At 39.5% G+C, this 21,133-nt stretch overlaps 1 protein-coding gene across 2 annotated transcripts in view; it reads right to left on the bottom strand.

Moving 5' to 3' along the window:
* The window catches only part of kremen1 (kringle containing transmembrane protein 1), a 72,728-nt gene that overhangs the window by 8,549 nt on the left and 43,046 nt on the right, over window positions 1-21,133 (bottom strand). Inside the window, exons 5-8 of one of the 2 annotated variants that reach the window (XM_077521762.1) lie at window positions 9,023-9,147; window positions 4,743-4,896; window positions 4,185-4,517; window positions 169-360 (exon numbers count right to left, since the gene is read on the bottom strand). In XM_077521762.1, the coding sequence (XP_077377888.1) occupies window positions 169-360; window positions 4,185-4,517; window positions 4,743-4,896; window positions 9,023-9,147 (804 nt within the window). Of the gene's footprint in view, window positions 1-126; window positions 361-4,184; window positions 4,518-4,742; window positions 4,897-9,022; window positions 9,148-21,133 lie in introns of both variants that reach the window. The other variant, XM_077521761.1, reaches the window with a different exon arrangement.

Here is a 21,133-nt window from a genome sequence, read left to right on the forward strand (position 1 = left end):
AAGCAGCCGAGACAGAAAATACCCGTTTTTTTGTTTTTTTTTGTAAACATCAAAGACAATTTGGAATTCTATAGAGGCGTATGAAAGCGTAGATTAGCAAGGGCAGGGGGTGGGTGCTGGACATACTGGCGCTGCGTCCGCTGGTCTGTCCCGGTCCAGCCCACTGACCTGGCATGTTGCGCTCCGGTTTGCCGGGGCTGGACGTGATCACGTAGAGGATCTGCGAGGACGAGGATGAGCGTCCCTTGGTGGTCACGTTGGCGCCGTCTGTGACGCCGGGGGCCGCCTGAGGTCCCACGGTGCTCGAGAAGCCCTCGTCCTCGTCCTCTGCCGTCTCCTCGTCCTCGCGGCTTCGCAACGCTGCAGAGAACAAAAGGAAAAAAACAAAACAACGCTCGCTTAAGTTATTGGTGTGCTCCCACAAGAACACCAGATCCCTAAATATTTCCTGCTAACACGCACGCACGCACACACACACACGCAGGTGTCATCCATCAGCACCGGCGTTCGCGTTCAGACTTGCAGTGATTGCTTTAGGGCGAGAAATTATGACATTAATAAAGCTCCGCTTCAGTGTCCTGATAAGGCGAGGTCACCCGCTGGCGGGGTTCACGTCACTTAAATCAAACACACCAGAATTTAAAATCTTGCATTAATTCCCCTAAAAATCTTGATAATTCTTGATAATACTTTTACATACTAGTAATACTTTAATAATAATGATAATATATTCTTAATGAATGAAATAGAAATAGAAAAGAATCATAAAATTTAGAAAGTGATGCCTAGGGAATACAAATTTAATTTGCAATCCACATTTTTTAAGTAGCACTCTGTAACATTTACTTTATAGAAAATATAGCAATAACAATAACTAAATCAAATATAAAGAATTAATCAGTTGGTATCATGCTAAATACTCGGGCAACAACGATTTACGGTAATTATATTTAGTTTGATTCAGATCTGGTCCAGATTGTTGTAATGTAAATGCAACTTGGGAAATCCATTTGACATGTTTTAGCTATCAAGACCCCATTTGGTCATCTTTCTCTCATTAAATACACAGGCAACAAAAGTTTAAGCTAATATATATACTAAGCCAAATTTGATTCAGATCTGATCCAGACTGTTGCAGTATAAACGTGGCAGCTTAGAAAAACCCATTAGACATCTTCAAGCTTTTAAAGTTGTACATGGTCATCTTTATCTCATTGAATACATTGGCCATCAATGTTTAAGATAATTATGCTAAACAAACTGATTCAGATCTGGTCCAGATTGTTGCAATATAAACACATTCTTAAAGAACTCCTTTGACACATTTTAGCAATGAAGTTTCTACGTGGTCATCTTTCACTAATTGAATACCCAGGCAACAAATTTCTTTCAACAAGTTTGAATCAGATTTTAGCCAGATTGGTTGATTGATTGATTTGGTCGTCTTTCTCTTATTAAATACACAGGCAACAAATATTTAAGCTAATTATACTAAACCAAATTTGATTCAGATCCGATCCAGACTGTTGCAGTATAAACGTGGCAGCTTAGAAAAACCCATTTGACACCTTTAATCTTTTAAAGTTGCACATGGTCATCTTTACTTTATTTAATACATATTTAAGATAATTATGCAAAACAAATTTTGATTTGGTTATGATCCAGATTGTCGAAATGTAAATATAATATGGAAAAACCCATTCAACATGTTTTAGCTACGGTAGATCCTACATGATCATCTCTCTCTCACTGAATACACAGGCGACAAATTTGAATGTCAATTATGCTCAGCCAAGTTTGCTTCAGGTCTGATCCAGATTGACGCAATGTAAACGCAACATGGAAAACCCCATTCAACACATTTTAGCGATCAAGATCATGGTCATCTTCCCATCAATAAATACATGGGCACCAAATAATGAACTCGTTGTAGTAAACTAAGTTATATTCAAATCTGATCCAGATTATTCTTAGATTCAGATCTGGTCCAGATTGTTGCAATGTAAATGCAACTTGGAAAATCCATTTGAAATGTTTTTTCTCTAGCTAGAGCGCATTTGGTCGTCTTTCTCTCATTAAATACTCAGGCAACAAATGTTTAAGCTAATTATAAGCCAAGTTAAGCCAAGTTCAGATCTGATCCAGAATGCTGCATTATAAACGTGGCAGCTTAGAAAAACCCCTTTGACACCTTTAAGCTTTTAAAGTTGTAAATGATCGTCTTTACTTCAATGAATACATTGGCAATTAATATTTAAGATAATTATGCGAAACAAATTTTGATTCAGTTATGATCCAGATTGTCGGAATGTAAATACAACATGGAAAAACCCATTCAACCCATTTTAGCTATGGAGATCCTACATGGTCATCTTTCTCTCACTGAATACACAGGTGACAAATCTTGAATGTCAATTATGCTAAACCAAGTTTGCTTCAGGTCTGATCCAGATTGACACAATGTAAACGCAACATGGAAAAACCCATTCAACACATTTTAGCGATCAAGATCATGGTAATTTTCCCTTCAATAAATACATGGGCACCAAATAATTAACTCATTGTAGTAAACTAAGTTAGATTCAGATCTGATCTAAATTGTTGCAATGTAAACACAACGTTGAAAAACAATCATCACATTTTAGCCATTAAGAGTGTACATAACATGGTCGCCTTTCCTTCACTGAATACTGTACATGGGCAACTAACTGGTTTTGATAATATTTTGGGATTTACATCAAACTTTTTTTGCTGCATTTGAATGATATTGTTATTTTGTCATTGTCAATTAAAATCTAATATCTCTCTAGACCGATGTCTTGCTGACGTCCCCCCCACATGCCTCCCCACCTTCGTCGTCCATTAGCCTTTCCTCAAGCGTCCGCATGAATGTGGAACTAGAGCGGCAGATTTGTGGTGAGGTCATTGACTTTTCCTCAGGCTTTTTGTTCTCGGTGCGTCGCGACCATGCAATCAGAGAGTCGTAGTGTTCCCGTACGTGGGCGGCATTCATAAAAAAAGTCTCGCAACCCGGGAGCTGCTGCAGCTTGATAAGAAAGTTCTGAGAGGAGAAGCCAAATATGACTTACCAATACTGCCTCGGCCCTGAAGACTAATGGAAAAGGCGAAACATTTATATTGTCTGCGAAAATTTCATCATGCAAATGTGCTGTTCGGTGGCTTGGAGGCTGACACGCCAATGCCGCGACTGATTAGCTGTCAATCAACCACAAACATAACCATTCACAACCACAAACAATGACGTCTTCGGACATGTTTTCGTAAACGTTTAAAGACGATTAAGAGTCTTCACAGAACCCAACGTGTGTGTTTTAATCTTCAATGAACCTAACACACATTTTGTAACACTGAAGACAATTTAGAATTGTCAACCTCATGTACGTGTTTTCATTTATAATCAATGAATGCTCACATTTTTTGCAAAACATTCATTCGTAGACGGTGCAATTTCTATAGAAATTGTGTATGAATGCCGAAAAGCTGAGGATGAATTGAAATGTTGTGGAATTGAATGTGGAACAATATAAAATAATGGGAATGATAATGAATTTTGGGAATGTGGGAACCTTCGGAATATGGAAAATATTTGGAATGGGTTGAATCCGTCAATAAATGTTGAAGAAGAGAATAATGTAGAGCGAGTTTTAATTTTGAAAAATGTGGCATTTTACTGTGAAAATGTGATATTTGGGGAATTTTTGGAATGCAGAAAAACATTTTTTCTGAATTTTTTTTTAAGTAATAAATGTTGAAGGAGGAAGTAACAAAGTAGAACGTCTCAAGGTAAAAATTTTAACATGGGAAAATGTGCAATTTATTGCGAAATGTGGGGAATACGGGAATTCTTCAAATAGGCTATTTAATGCTATTGAATGGCAATTCGAATGAGATGAATGTAAAGAATTTTGAATTTGAATGATGAAGATAGTTCTTTTTTTTTTAATGCGTCACTGAGAATAAACAGAGTATTTTGGGTAAAAATGTGAAATTTTGGGAACTGTCAACAATACCCTGGATGGTGTGAATTAATGAATGTGTTGAAGCTGAAATATTAATGAACTTAACGTACATATTTCAATAATACATTCTCATACACTGGACTGTATCCTAAAAATTATTGAACAAGCAAACAATGCTTCCCAAAAAAGAATGTGAACTCTTACCTTGGTAGAGCAGCGCAAATCCTTGCGCCTGGTTGGTCCGGTCCGAATAGAAATAGAGTATAATGAAGTCTCCCGTGACGTTCACCAGCTGGCGGGGCGGGCTGCGCCAGTCGAAACGCGCCACCACCTCGTTGGTATAGCCGTTCAGCAGCTCCACCATGTCCGTCTGATCCGTAATGTCGAAGAAGGTGAAATTGAAGAGGATGGCGGAGGATCCGGGCACCTGCACCGTCCAGTAGCAGACGCGACCGGCTCCATATTTGTCCGGAAAGTCCGGGGAGTAGATGACGCCGGACGGGGATGAGTAATTTCCGCCGCAAGAACCCACCCGAGCTACGGCGGAAAGAAATTGACAGATTACTTTTTTTTTTTTTTTTTTTTTTTTTTAAATTTAGCACATACACAAAATTGTTTTTTCATACAATTTCACAAAACATACTCTAAATTATTCATTTGGCTTGTTTTTCCATTTTACATCTTCAATCTGATCCTAAAATTAAGATTTGAAAACAGAAAGAAGGACTGACACACCGATTTCAACCGTTTAACGTGACTCACTGTCAAAGACGATGACCCAGCCGTCTCCACCGCACGGTTGCCTGTGGTCGCCGAAACAAACGTGGTTGCAATCCATGCTGGGGCTCTCGCCGTGATCCACGAGGTCCACTTCGTTGCCGCAGAAACAAGCGTACCCCGACTCCATGCCGGCCAGCTGCACAGAACACAGAACACGATTACATTTACTCACCAATCACGGACTTCTCAAGATCAATTTCAGAGTCAGAGGATTTGGCAATGGTAAATGGCACTTCATTTATATAGCGCTTTTCCACCTTACAAGGCCCCCAAAGCGCTTTACATTTTGACTACCCATTTACCTACTGATGACGCAGCATCAGGAGCAATTGGGGGTTCAGTATCTTGCTCAAGGATACTTCGACATGTTCACAATGGCATGGGATCGAACCCACAACCTCTGGGTTGGGAGACGGCCACCATACCACTGATCCACGCCACCCCCATTTCCCCATGTCCAGAACAGATGCTGTGATGCTATGAAAAAGATAAATTCAAAAAACTCTTCAATGAATCTGAAATCTGTGTTATTTTAAACACCAAGACAATTTCCAAACTCAAGCACGTTTTTGTAAACAGTACAGAAGATTTTCGGACTAACAGCACATATTTATACAAACACTGGAAGAGTTTTTCTTTTTCATTTTTTTCATCTTTCAATTAACCCAGCCAAGCTTATGTGTTTTGACAAACATCCACTTTGATTTAATCTTTACTAAGCCGAAAGTATAGCTTTGTAAATACAATAAATGATTTTCAGACGTTAAACAAACCAAACATGTTTTCGGATTCATGAGATAAATTTAGTCTTCAGTTAAACTAGCATAATTTAGCTTTCAATTAACCTACCGCTCAAATATTCGTAAACAGCCATGTTGAATTAGATTGTAGTAAAGATATATGTAGCACTTCTGTTTTTGTAACACTATAACATAATTTTATGACTAACTAACCTGACGTACATTTTTTGTACCTTACCACATGTACCACATCCTTTTTGTTAAAGGGGCAGTCTGCCAGTTTCACTCAGGAAAATGCACTTTTTAAATACAGGATTTAAACAAACAAACTAGTTCTCAATTTATAGATATGGGCTTTTCATAACGTGTGGGGGTGATTTTGTCCTAAACCCCCACACTCCCAGCCTGTATTTTGCCATTTTATGTTTATTTTGTAAACAGCGGGACGTTTCTGTGGAAAGACAGTGTTTACACCCCTCCAGCCAATCGCAGAGCGGGGGGGTGGCGTGTCGCAAACGGGCCGGGCGAACGTGTCAGCTGCCTGACGTCACTCCCGCGGCAATTTGAAAGCAGGCACGGATTATTATTATTTTTTCACTCACTCACTCACTCACTCACTCACTCACTCACTCACTCACTCACTCACTCACTCACAGAGGCTTACATGTGTGAATGAGTAAAAAAAAAAAAAAATCTGTTTGTTAGACGTATTTGTAATCAACCAACATGAGTCTTCACGAAACCAAACATACTTTTCGTAAACGTCCAAGACAATTTGGGCTCATCAATCTAATGTACAAGTTTTCGTAAACACTGAGACACCTTTATGGACATATGTTTCATTTCTCCATCCAAAAAAACAAACAAACTATCCCATAAGATAGTTAATTGTTGTGTGAAAAATACCATAAACATAAAAAGGATTGGTGGGAACCCTGAGAGTTATTAGCACTGTTCAAGCCGGATATGATTTAGTCTGACATAAAATAAGTCATAAAGTCCTCAGTGTTGTCAGTTGAAATGCAATTGTTGCTTTTTTTTTTTTTTTTTTTGCATATCAAGTGGCGTGAAATGAAAGCCTTTTCTTCCCGCCTCGTTATTACCAGATGTCGTAACTCACATTAGTGCGGGGAATAAAATGGGACCAGAGGAATGTGAAAACGTCACAAGTCATCACGCTCAAAAGTGCTATTGTGCCGCCATCAAAGAGAAGCCATTGTGTTACGGTTTAAAGTCCCACCAGTGAAGGTACGCACGCCGCGCTTTCCCACTCGGACGCCGGCCGCCTCCGCTCACAGGCCAGGAATTTATGGCCTTGTGATTCGTTCGAGGGACCATTTGCTTTGTTGGCTATGGAATGGAGGTGCTGGCGCTCAGCTATTTGGACAGCGCTTGCAGACTAGAAGATGAAGTTCTGCATGATAAGTTAATATCAAGCTAGTGGATGTTTGTTTTCATTAGGGGTGGGAACCTGTGGATACCTCACGATACGATATGCGATACAAGGCTCACGATAACGATTATCTCACGATATGACGATACCGCGGTTATCAATAAATTGCTCCGGTCATAAATACACGATAAGGTATGATAAAACTTATCATAATTTAATAATAATAATAACAACAATAATAATAACAATAATAATAATAATAATAAGAAGAAGATGAAAATAAAAAATAAAATAATAAATCATAATATTATAATAAAAACAATACAAATAAATATAAATTTAATATAAGTACATAATATATAAATATATATAATATATAAAAATAGGAGAAAAAAAAACTAAGCTCCTGAGTCTTCTTCGCCTGAAGACTTCCGTACATTTCTCCGCCACTCTTATGAGGCGCTCCCCCTGGTGGCCCACCAAGTAATTGCTCAATAAGTCATAAACAATGGGAGCCGTTAGAGTGGCTGTATATTAACTACAAATATTGTGATACTTGCATAGTCGTATTGAGAATCTATCGGGAGACAAAGTATCACGATTTATTGCAACTGATATATCGTCACTCTTAGTTGTTATATAGTTTGGCTGAACATTTTGGTGTTTAAATATGCATCAACTGGCAACCTCAAATAAACAGCTTGAGCACGAGGTGCTAAGGAATACTTTAAAAAGTGTTTTAAATAAGTGTTTTAAGTGTAAGTGTCATATATTTGTCTTTATATGACGTCACTATATTGCAGTCAGGGATGTATCCTTGCAGATAAATAGGGGATCAATATCATTTAAAAAAAAAATGTTTGATGCTGTCAGAGCTTATCAAAACAGCCCTCGCAGATGCAAATCTACTGAGACATGAAATGAACACCTGGCACAGTACTGCACAAATCAGAGCCAGAGTGGGAGATGAGCACATCGCATGGAGGACGTGGAGGAGGAGGAGGTGGCCGACGGGCTAATTCCGAAACCTTTCCAGCTGTCAAGCCTGATTGCCGCCGCCATCCGTCACACGTCGCTCGCACTCTCAACAGGAAGCTCGACAGAAAAGAAAGGCTGCAACGCGGAACGGCGGCCATCACAAAGTACAAAAACTTTGCTTGCTGTATTAACAGATTTGTCAGGTATCGGTACTTTACGATTTATATTTTTAGGACTTTTTACTTTTACTCCCTACATTTGAAAACATGCTGCCCTTAATAATTCTTCTAATCAGGCTTCTTATATTCCAAGACTGCTTTAAGGTTCCCAAGTCAGATTTGGGTTTTTAAACTAAGATCAAGGTTTCAAATTGGGTCTTCAAGCCTGGGTCGGAGTCTTGAGAGAGGGTTAAGGTTTAAAAAATAAGGATTTGAAGCCTGGTTTAGAGTTTCGTATTAGGGTTTAAAAAAGAAAGAAAGAAAGAAAGAAAGAAAGAAAGAAAGAAAGAAAGAAAGAAAGAAAGAAAGAAAGAAGAAAAGAAAACCGCTTAACACGCATGCGTGGAACAGGAAGTACGTTGCGGTATATGGAGGACCAAAACTGCCAAAATTCAAAATAAATAAATGACGAAAAGTGGAAATAAAAATCGATATATAAAAAATATAATTTGAAAATTATATAAAAAAAATATATATAAATGGAAATAAAAAGAGCACAAAAAATAGTAAAACAATATTTTTTTATTATAAATATTTTTTTTTTACATCTGTTTTATTTAAATTTTAGTCATTTAGTAATTTATTTAGTCATTTATTTATTTAGAATTTTGGCAGTTTTGGTCCTCCATAAAAACACATGACATCAAACACTACAGGAGCTGGACGACGCCTCCCTTCGACGTCGTTGCTATAGCAACCTGTCAGATGGGTCAATAATGTGGCTCAGTCTGAATCAGCTTTGGACACTTGCTAAAAAAAAAAAAAAAAAAAAAAAAGAGCCCGGACAGTTAGCCCTAAAAATCAGATTTGACGAGGAATCCGACTGGAGCCAGATCAGTTTCAATCTAATGTCTAAAACTAAGACTTGAAGTCTGTGTTAGGGTTTTAATTAAATGTAGGGTAGGGTTTGTGCATCAGATCTGTGAGGCTGACCTTGTATCTCTGCTTCCTGCAGAAGCTGATGCAGGTCTGGATGGTCAGCTTGTTGGAGGTCTCGGTGGGCCCTGGTAGGGTGGGGGGGTCCCCGCTGTCTCGGAAGCAGCCCAGATTCCCCGGCACTGGAAAAAAAAACAACAAGAAAAAAACAAAAAACGATCAATATACTATGAGTTTCAAAGCCAGTGTTCTGTTTTATAATCAGAGTTTTGAGCCAGAGTGAGGGTTTTAAATTATGGTTTTAAGCCTTTTTTGGGGGTTTCAAATAGGATTGCAAAACCTGGGTTAGCGTTTCAGATTAAAATTAGGGTTTTAAATTGGGGTTCTTAAATCCAGGGCTAGGTTTTCAATGATAATTTCTAGCACAACCAAGGTTAGGGTTTAAAATTGGGAATTTTGAGTCAGGGTTTCAAATATGTGTTTCCATTCTGAGTTAAGCCAATCCAAATAGATAGATAGATAGATAGATAGATAGATAGATAGATAGATAGATAGATAGATAGATAGATAGATAGATAGATAGATAGATAGATAGATAGATAGATAGATAGATAAATATTTTCAATATAGGACTAGTATTTCAAATGAGGGTTTCAGAACCAGGTTTAGGGTATCAAGGCTATAAAGGTAACCATAATATTAGAAACAGCTGTGAGTACAATACAATAATTAACACATGGTCATGTGATTGCAGCTTCCCCAGCACAGAACTGGCAGCAGAAAAAAATAAAAAAGTCAGCAGTGGAGCCATCCCTCCACAATAAAAGCTTTCCCACCATGCCGCACATTTGATGTTGTTTACGCAAGAAGCAGGGGGCAAAAGGTGACCTTTGCATTCCAATGGAAGTCATTGCGCCCGCAAAAAAAGAGAATGGAGGGGTGTTCAAGGAAACAAGGTCACGCATTGTGTTTGGAATTCGCCATGTGACACTTGATTCGTCCTTATTTACATCTTCATTCATCACTCGCTCATCCGAGTCATAAACCACGTCAAATGTTTTAGATCCATGCCACAAAGCCGGCCCGGCTTTTTCCCAGCCCATTCATGCGCCTGTGAATCACGATGACTCCTATGTGTGTGTGTGTGCGTGCACCTGTGCGTATACGGTGAGATAGCAGAGAGCTAAAGCAGGGCTTTTGCAGCATCTTTATCCGCCAAGGGATTACGGCACAGAAAAGACGAGAGATAAACACCTGGATGGGACGCGAGCGGACTCCCTGGTGCACAAAATGCTCACATAGATTAAACAGGCGGCAGAGAGATTTTTTTGCAGTTGACTGGTTTGTTTACTCAGACAGTGACTGAATCGGTCAGTTAATTATTCAAGTCAGTCTGTAAGTCAGTTCATCAGTTGACTAGTAACTTGGTCAGTAAGTTTAGAGTTGAGGTAGTTGAGTCACTTTGTTATGTTCTGGATTTGGATCCCAAAAACGCAGACACAAATAAGATTTGAACTCTTTATTCGATTCGGACAGCGAATCGACCTGATTGGTTGTGGCTAGACATGTGGGTAACAGGACTGACATTGAATTATCTGATTGGTTGTTGACCAGATAAAGAGATTAAATATTCTTGACATCACATAGTGTCTTACCAGTTGAAACTGGATGCTGGTTACAACAGTTCAAAACAGACACGGCCTCACGATCATGACCCAAACATGACCCTTGCATGGCCCAAGCATAACCCTTGCATGACCCTAGTCATGACAGTAAGCATTACCCTAGTCATGACAATAAACATAACCCTTGCATGACCCTAGTCATGACAGTAAGCATAACCCTTGCATGACTCTAGTCATGACAGTAAACATAACCCTTGTATGACCCTAGTCATGATACACTGGGTGAATTATTCAGTGAGACAGGTTAGACAAGTTAGTCAGTGAACCAGTTAGCCAATTAGTCAATGAGTTAGTCAGTTATTCAGCTAGTTACAAAGTCAGTCACAGTCAGTCAGTCAGTCATCAGAGAGCGAGTGAGGAAGTCAATTCAACACCGAATCAATCCGTAGGTTAGTTGAGTCTGTTTAAAGAGTATCTCAGGCAGTCACTAAGTTCAGAGTATAGTTAGCTTAGTCAGTTTGTGTGTTAAGCGTTAATGACCGGCGTAGATCACATGATCTACGTGAGCCATGAATTTTAAGTGCTGCATAGCTCGTGGCCCGCTGCGGTGCACACGTCGCCAATCCTTGCACGCCGTAGATGGCGGGGTGTAGCTCGCTCGTGATTGGTCCGTTCTATGGCGTACTCGTCTTTCTTTTTTCTTTTTCTCTCTCAACGCCCCCAAATGATAGTTTCCGTGAAGGCAACTGTTTGGCGGCGCAAATCGACTTTCTGCTCGGAGACCACGGCTGTGCATGTGGATATGTGCCTGGGACGAGAGGCGGAAAACAACAACAAAAAAAAAAAAAAACTGTGGCTGTTGTGTTTTGGCGAGTTTACGGCCGACACCGGTGCAAATTGGCAATAAATAATTGCCACGGTGATGAGCCGAGTCTTCCCCCGGCTTTGTTTTGTGTTTCTGAATTAAATTGAACTTCCTGAATTCGTCATAAAATGCAGAGGAATCTCCACTCTGTGGCGTCCCAGCTGTAGTGACAGCCCGACTTGGAGTCAATTTACAGCAAACACCGATGTGTATTGTGATGTGTATTGCGCACAAGTTGGAAGGCAAATGCACGAGCGGAGCTCTGCGTGAGCCTCAAGCAGAAGTAAACTGAGGCCTTTAGTCAGTGAAACAATTCACATGTCAACCAGTGAATCAGTCACTGAGTCAATCGCAGTTATTGTATTACGAAATCAATTTGTGAGTTTAGTTAGTTCGTGAGTTAGACAAGTAGCAAGTCTGTAAGTGGGTCTGTAAATGACGTATCCCGTGCGTAACCGGAAGCCGTCTTCGCTCATTTCAATGGGAATTTGCTGACGAAATGGGCGAGAAAAGACGTCTTCGATCCCAAATACTGCACCAATTCTGTTCAAAGTAAGGTCCTCAACACGTCCGGTTTCATGTCATTCCATGTGGGGGTGGGGCGGTGGGGGTGGACGCTCCTAATGTGGGCTAAAGCGTGCTTAGCACACGACATATAGCTTAGCCTAGCAGAGTGAAAGTCACCCGGATGTTTACCATCTACTTCGACTCGCCGGCGGCTGGATCTGCCAGTTTCATCTGGCTTTCGGCTGGAAAGTGGTTGTTCTGCTTTTGAAGAAGTGCTTCTTTGCTGTAAGGCGTAATTCCACCTTTGATGTCCGGCGTGGGACACGATCATTCCTCGTGAGTTCTTTGTTGCCACTGGCAGCCACGTCATTCAATGTGTATTTTACACACGCGATATGTCACGATGATCACGTGACGGTCCAAAATGTCCGATACAGTACTTAATGCAAAATTATTCATAAGAAGTGCTATAAAATCATAATTGCTCAACATTAATTGGCATTTTTTCAGGGAAGAGTTGAAATGAACCATTTCACAGAATAGCTGGTCAGTTTTTCATAAGTCTTGTGTTCCTTAAAATAAATAAATAAATAAATAAATAAAACTTTTCTGGTCAGTGTTAAGATATGTCAGCCATTACTTTACACAGGAGCACTTGCTCCTTCAGCTGCAACGTAAACGTCAGCTTTACAGATGCCACATCTGCTTTGCTCTACTGCAAAAACATCAGACGCCATGACAAAACGGCAATGCTGTGACTAATAACACTTTTGAAAATAAGTGCCAAGAGATAAAGAGGCCAAAAGCGCAAGGTGGGGATTTTTCCATGCAGAGCACGGAAAGACATAAAGAAGCCCCGGGGGCAAAAGTGAGCCTTTGACTGGAAGTGGAGCTTGCGTCGTCATCACACGGCGGCTATGTCAACACATTTCATCTGGGGCCAGACGACACAACAAACGGCCTGAAGAATGGAGCGCACATCGTTAAGACTAAATACCTTCAAACGGGAGCAAGCATGCGTCCGAACAAAATTTCTGAAGGAAACAAAACAATACTTAGAAAGTGAGAATGAACAAAAGAACTAACTGGATGTATAAAAAAGTGCTGAAATTTCCCACCAACCATCTTCTGACACGACAATTAAAAAATGTCAACGCATGAGGTGTCTTTTGGATTTTATTTTTTATTTTTTAATTTCAACATGAGTCAGTAGTAAAACGAAAGAAAACTGCATCCTGTAACACTAATCCTTTAAAAACTCTTTTCCAGAAAGTCAGTGATTTATATCTACGCAGCCAAAGACATGCCACACATTTGAAGATAGCAAACTACTTTATCATGGCTCCGGTTGACCACATTTTGACGCGTTTATGCTCGTAAATTAGCCAATTCCCCCCCACCCAACTCTGTTCTGTAAATGGGAGCATCGCTGAGCCGGGACAACAATGAGGGCGTTATTATCAGTGTGCAGAAAGAACTGAGTGTTCGCTTTTGTTCAATGGGAAGTTACGATGCTGAAAAATACGAGGAACATAAATCTGTCATGGGAGCACTGGAGAAAAAGTTATTATTTGTCTCAAAGAAATGAAGGTAAAACATATGTGAGTAAGTCAAGTAGGCAATTAGGCTAGTTAACATGATATATCTCCTTCTTCCATTTTTTAGTGGTTAAAAAAACTACAGTACAGTATGTGATGTCTAAAACTGTTGTTTCCAGATAAGAACACTAGGGAGCACATTTTTATTTTTGGTTTTTACCCATTCCAACATGTGGGATGGTCAATCGGCTGGCGTACACGTGAGTCGGCTACTGTACTTGCAATTGTCCGAGTGAGTCCCAAGTAGTAGAACTGGTAACTTAAGCCTGACTCGAGTCAAGTCGTGTGTGTGTGTGTGTGTGTGTGGGGTGTGTGTGGGTGTGTGTGTGTGTGTGTGTGTTTGCGCTATATTAAGATTAACAGCGAGCAGATCAATGAGCCAGCCAGCGGGCCCTGAGAGCGTGACCGACCATCTAATTAAAAGGAAGAATGGGAACTTTAAATGAGCAATTAGGAGACAATAGCAAGGGAAAGCCAGATGAGAATGACCTCGGTCTCGCAACTTGACAAACCAAACCCAAAGGAGCCCGTATGAGGTCCAAGAAGGACAAAGTAAATATTCGAAGAAACTCTCTAGTTTTAAGCAAAACTAAAAAGCATTCCCTCCAAGGGAAATACCACAAAATGAAGAGAATGGACTAGGAGTGTAACGGTATCTCGATATCATGATAAATCGTGATACTTTGTCTCCCGATAGATTATCGATACGTCGATGCAAGTATCGCGATATTTGTAGTTAATATATAGCAACTCTAATGGCTCCATTGTTCATGACTTATTGAGCATTACTTTGCGGGCCACTAGGGGGAGCGCCTTATAAGAGTGAGGGGGAAATGGACGGAAGTCTTGAGGTGAAGAAGACTCATGAGCTTACTTTTTTAAGTATTATTATTATTATTATTATTATTATTAGTAGTAGTAGTAGTAGTAGTATTATGGGGTACATGGCACGGAAGAGGCGGGACGTGATTTTGCACATCAGTTTGTTTCCGGTCCGGGTTGCGAACGCGCAACCGAGGGGCACAAAGTCGGAAGCACAAGTATTTTTGACGCATCCCAAACGTCACAAACCGAACTGGAAACAAACTGATGTGCAAAAACAGTCCCGCCTCTTCCGTGGCATATACCCCATTATATATATTATTTATTTTTATTTATTATTTATTCATTTATATATATATATATATATATATATATATATATATATATATATATATATATATATATATATATATATATATATATATATATATATATATATATATATATATATATCCATCCATTTTCTTGACCGCTTATTCCTCACAAGGGTCGCGGGGGCTGCTGGCGCCTATCTCAGCTGGCTCTGGGCAGTAGGCGGGGGACACCCTGGACTGGTTGCCAACCAATCGCAGGGCACACAGAGACGAACAACCATCCACACTCACACGCACACCTAGGGACAATTCGGAGCGCCCAATTAACCTGCCATGCATGTCTTTGGAATATATATATAATATATATATATATATATATATATATATATATATATATATATATATATATATATATATATATATATATATATAAATTTTTTATTTATATTATTGTTATTCTAATTATGATTTATTATTTTATTTAAAAAAATGTCATTATTATTATTTATTGACATTTATTTATTTTATTATTATTGTATTTTGATTTATTATTATTATCCATCCATCCATCCATTTTCTTGACCGCTTATTCCTCACAAGGGTCGCGGGGGCTGCTGGCGCCTATCTCAGCTGGCTCTGGGCAGTAGGCGGGGGACACCCTGGACTGGTTGCCAACCAATCGCAGGGCACACAGAGACGAACAACCATCCACACTCACACGCACACCTAGGGACAATTCGGAGCACCCAATTAACCTGCCATGCATGTCTTTGGAATGTGGGAGGAGACCGGAGTACCCGGAGAAGACCCACGCGGGCACGGGGAGAACATGCAAACTCCACCCAGGAAGGTCCGAGCCTGGACTCGAACCAGAGACCTCAGAACTGGGAAGCGGACGTGCTAACCACTCGACTACCGTGCCGCCCCCTATTATTATTATTATTATTATTCTTATTATTATTGTCATTATTATTATTTTATTTTTTATGATTAGTTTCATCATAGATTATCGTGAATTTATGACCTGAGCAATATATCGATATGGTAGCTAATTGCGGTATCGTCATATCGTGAGATAATCGTTATCGTGAGCCTTGTATCGCATACCATATCGTATCGTGAGGTATCCACAGGTTCCCACCCCTACAATGGACTACTGGGAATGAATTAATACAATTTCATGGGACTAATATTAAAATTGAAGTTGTAAATGTAACACCGTTTTCCCCTCATATAATCAACACAAACTTGAGCTGATCTGCTACTAATCTGCTGATGTTGCTCTCAGCCACAAAGACGCTGGCGCAAAGTTAAAACTTGCCTGATTCCATCGACCAAGCAGTGGATCTATATTCCACTTTGAGGCTTCACTCATTCATCCCAAAGACATGGCCCTAAACAAAGCCCATCCACTTGTTCTCATTGGCAGGCATTCCGGGCCGACCCTGTAATCAATACCTTTAATTCCCTAATGGCGCCGGCTAAATTAACCGCAGCCATGTCAAGAAGGCGGCCCGGGCGGGGAGATTCAATCGAGTCCACGTCCCCGGGCTCTTTTCTGTGACAAGCTCGACTTTTCGTCCCCTGAGTTCAAAACGCTCTCTGCCTCTATAAGGCAGGTATTTCCGCCCCAAGGGAGTGTGGGCGGAGCTTTGAGGAGAGGGTTCGGAGGTCAGATAACAATGACAGGAACCCACCACCCACTCACCTTTTTACTTCAGGATGGGCCCGGAGCATGCTAACATAGCCGGATTGGGTTGTCCGGTCTCTTTAGACGATTACCTTTTGGATAAGAATTTCATTCATGGTTGGTTGTTTGGCAGCTGCGCATCACCAGGAGACAAACGCAGGGCACTTGACATTTTTACAGATTTAATACTTATACAGAGCACACAGAGACGAACAACCATCCACACTCACAAGCACACCTAGGGACAATCCAGAGCACCCAGTTAACCTGCCAAGCATGTCTTTGGAATGTGGGAGGAGACCGGAGTACCCGGAGAAGACCCAGCCGGGCACAGGGAGAACATGCAAACTCCAGCCAGGAAGGCTGGAGCCTGGACTCGAACCCGAGTCCTCAGTACTGTGAGGCGGACGTGCTAACCACTCAACCGCCCATGGTGGTCATTAATAATCGTGCGTTAAAATAATTAGTGGCGTTAAAGGAACCTTAACTCAAAATTCGTCCATGGTTACGGGGCGCGTCATGGCCATGCGTCATATCCTTCCAGCGAGGCTGTAACCAATCATATTGCAGCGGGGCGGGTACAGCCTCGGAACAGCTATCAGCTAGCATGCAACACACCATGTTGTTGTGTAGCGTTTCGGCGGCGCGTTTGCAATGTCAGCATTGGACATGGAACGAAAATGTGTGGGGTGGCGTGGAATCGGGACAAAAAGGTGAAAAAGAAATGAACCATCCAAGTACTGGTGAGTCTCTTTACTTGCTGTTGAACTGTATCGAGCTAACAGCAGTGTTTGTGTTGACTCGCAAAAGTGCTCCACTACGGAGCCCCAGACATGACATTAAAGGAAAAAAAAACTAGCTCGTGCGCACGAATTAGTACTTCGTACGCACGAACACCTATTTTGTGGGCACAAACACCTACTTCGTGCTCACGAATTACTATTTTGTGCCCACGAATTACTACTTCGTGCGCACGAACGACGTACTTCTTTGTGCGCACCATTCGTTACAACGTGCACACTAAGTAGGTTGTTCATGCGCACGAAATAGTTAGAGCGTGCACACTAAGTAGCTGTGGCTTTGTACCGGTCAGATAGATACACAAATCGAACGCACCTTCTTGAAAAGTTGAAAGGTCTAGGGAAAGCGACACAATGCACAAGGATAGAATGATCGAAATTTATTTTAGGCTGAGCGAGGACATATTGAAAAGCCTGGCATTGCAAGGAATCATTATAACAGAGAGACATTTAAACATTGTGTCGCTTATGTACAAAATATTGACAAAAATATTTAATTGTAGTACAGCAGTATGGAACCTTGACTTACAAGTGCCTCAACCTCTGTTGTTTTTCCAGTTATGAGTTGCTTTGTTGATTTTTTGCTTCATATTGTACGCCCAAATTTCAGAATTAAAAACAGTAATAGCGCAATCAAATTAAATCGTTGCTACATTTGTGGACTTCATATTTGGCAGATTTAGTCAAATATTTTTACACCCACTGAAGTAATAAGACTGAAATTAGCTTCATAGATGACTCATGGTGCGCTCTCTCAGAGTCTAAAAGTGTTTTTTTTTTTTTTTTTTTTATTACGCCAAATTACAGGAACAAACTATCGGGATGGCCAAAGCGCGGCCCCTGACCGCAAGGCCGGGAGAGCGTCCAACCTCCGAAAACAACGAGAAATAAACGCAGCAATAACACGACTTGAAAGCACCTCCAGGTCGGAGGGGACCGAAGGGGCCCGGGGGGGGGGAACCACATGAGTCGAGGCTGCGGTGCTCCCGTCTGGTTTTCCGCAGCCAGACCACATGTCCAACATGTTCCACTGGCTTATTTGGACCCGCGCTTGTTTTCTCCTTCATGGACGCGGTTCCCTTTCTGTCATTCCCGTCGTAAAATCCCCACTGTTTTTCCCCCTCACACACATACACAGCCCATGTTATTTATTTTTTATTTTTTACATGCTATATTATTGCTAATTTTAGTCAGAGTGGATTTAAACTTGTTATGAGCCGGGCTGGACTGGAAGGAGCACAACATTTTATTGCACCTGCTTGATCGTGACTCAGTGTAGCTGCAAACCTAAGCACGGACAAAATAAAACGCTCAAAATAAAAAAAAATCCCCATAGGAAATAATGTCAAGGCTTTATGAACTGTTCAGTCATATTTTCACTCATTCACTGCCACACAAAAGTAAGCCAAGTGTAAAAAGAATATTATACATTAGGGGTGTTAAAAAAAAAAATCGATTCGGCGATATATCGCGATACTACATCGCGTGATTCTCGAATCGATTCAATAATCGGCAAAATCCTTTTGTTTTTTATTTTATTTTTTTATTTTTTATTTTTATTATTTTTTTTTTTAGGATTCACATCTTAAGCATGGAAGAATGTTATATGAACGGAACATTAAGCCTTAATATTTTATTTCAATGCTGTTCAAACATGAAACAAATTACAACCTCTATAAGACTGAAATTTCAGATAAATAAATAATACATTTTCATATAAATCTTACACTCTACAAGCTTACTGATTAGTATTTTCTAAATTTGAATGAAAAAAAATCGCAACAATCGACATAAATTCGTATCGGGATTAATCGGTATCGAATCGAATCGTGACCTGTGAATCGTGATACGAATCGAATCGTCAGGTACTAGGCAATTCACACCCCTATTATACATACAATGTTTATATTAGAGAAAAATATTGTATGAAAAATGAAAGATACAGCTTCCTGACTCTGCTCTTTCCTCATTGAACTGAATGAAAATGTCATGAATCCTGTCCAGTTTGTAATGTGTTATATTAAGAAAAATAGCACTTTATACAGCAGTTTATGAAAGCATAGATCTTTCTCTATTGAAATGAACGGAAATGCTATTCATCGATTCCATATGCCCAAAGAAACACCACAATTTTTTTGCATGTCTCAAAAAACACTAATAAAAATAGACAAATATTAGAGAAATATTAGATAAAAAATAGACAGATAAAAAATAATACTAAACATATACAAATAAAATATACATTAAAATAAACAAAATAATAGGGAAAAATATGAAAATATTTGCTGAAAAAAAGCACAAACGTAAATCAAAAATACAGAAAAAAATTGCTTGACAAAAAATACACTAATATTACAATAAACAATAACATATGATGACAGAAAAGTAGAAAAATATTATTAAAAAATATGCGATTTGGAAAAATTGCAGGAACAAATAAGTAGTAGATAAACGTTAGATAATTACACAAATATTGGAAATTTACCAAAATGGGAGAAAAATAAAAAAATAGATGAAACATGCATTATTGGGAAAAAAAAACACCAAATTATTATTATTAAAAAAAAAAAAAGAATAATATTAGATGAAAAAAAATGCAATTAAGACAGAAAAATGAAAAAATATTTAAGGAATATTAGCAAAAAATGTCATTACCATTAGAAGCAATAACAAAATATTGGGGCAAAAATTCAAAATATTCAATGAAAAATAAACTAATATTAGATAAAAATGAAACATTAGGAAAGAAATGCAAATTATAATACAAAAAATAAAAATAAACATTTGAAAAATGTTACACAATAAATGCATGAATATCACAAAAAAGCACTAAAATGCAAAGAAATTAGGCAAAAAAAATTTAAGCATATCAGAGATGGCCGTCAACACAACAAATGTTTGCAATTAATTAATTTACTGTACAGAGTAATAATTATGTGGTCACGCTGTACAAGATTTTTACATAATACTTGCTGCTTTTCATTGGATTGTTGGATTGTTGTATATTTTCACACTACGTTTTACAATCAAATATTTACAGTAATTATAACCTTACTACCGCAGAACTGTGTCATAAACAGAGGACGCCCTGTAATTGGACCCCCCAAAAATGAATCGACACATAGTATAATCTAACCAAGCCCATCTCTTCTGGCTTTAATGTCTGGATTCATTTATCACTCGCCACGAGGTATCACAGATGTTGCGCAATTTCAAAGTGCCATTTAACCGCTTTATAAATCAGACGTAATGAAGCAATAGCTCAGCACCGCATACTTTTCTTAGTTCGGCTCGTAAAATATGTCTCCAAACACCTAACTTTATGGCTTCAAGGTGTGGAGGATGCACCCCCCCACCCCCACAAAAAAATGAATGCAACTAGATGGAAGTCATTGTAGTCGTCGGCCATGCAAACGTATACACAACAGACTTCTTACGGTTTTATTTCAAGTGGGAAAAGCAAGAACGACAAGCAAGGGACTGTTTCTCCCGAAAGTAGCAAACATAAACCACTCACCAATACAAGAGAACCTCATTGTCCTCCATTGTTGTCATTTTCACTGTCCCGTTTTTTGCAGTCGTCATTCTTTGTCTAAAATCTACTACATGTTGACAAGAACCCACGATCAATTGTCTGATCCAATGTCGTTATAATTTCTTTTCATGAGCTCATTATAACAACGTGAACAAATTACGACGATAGTTACAATGAGATAATGACCAGCTCAAGCCACAAAGCCCATTCAGGAAGAATCGTAAAGCCATAATTGTGTCGTAAATCTTCAACGAGGGCAAAAGTTGATGACATCCGAAGAAAAAGGTCACATCAGGCGTTGACGCCGTTCTTCTGTTTACGCGATCGTCGGCATTTTTGTCAAGGCAACTGGTTTTTCCTGCTTTGGTGCTGTTGACGGAGAGGCACTTGAACTTACTCAATTAATTTTTTT

This window comes from Festucalex cinctus, chromosome 5 (genome assembly GCF_051991245.1).
Source record: "Festucalex cinctus isolate MCC-2025b chromosome 5, RoL_Fcin_1.0, whole genome shotgun sequence".
NCBI classification, from domain to species: domain Eukaryota; kingdom Metazoa; phylum Chordata; class Actinopteri; order Syngnathiformes; family Syngnathidae; genus Festucalex; species Festucalex cinctus.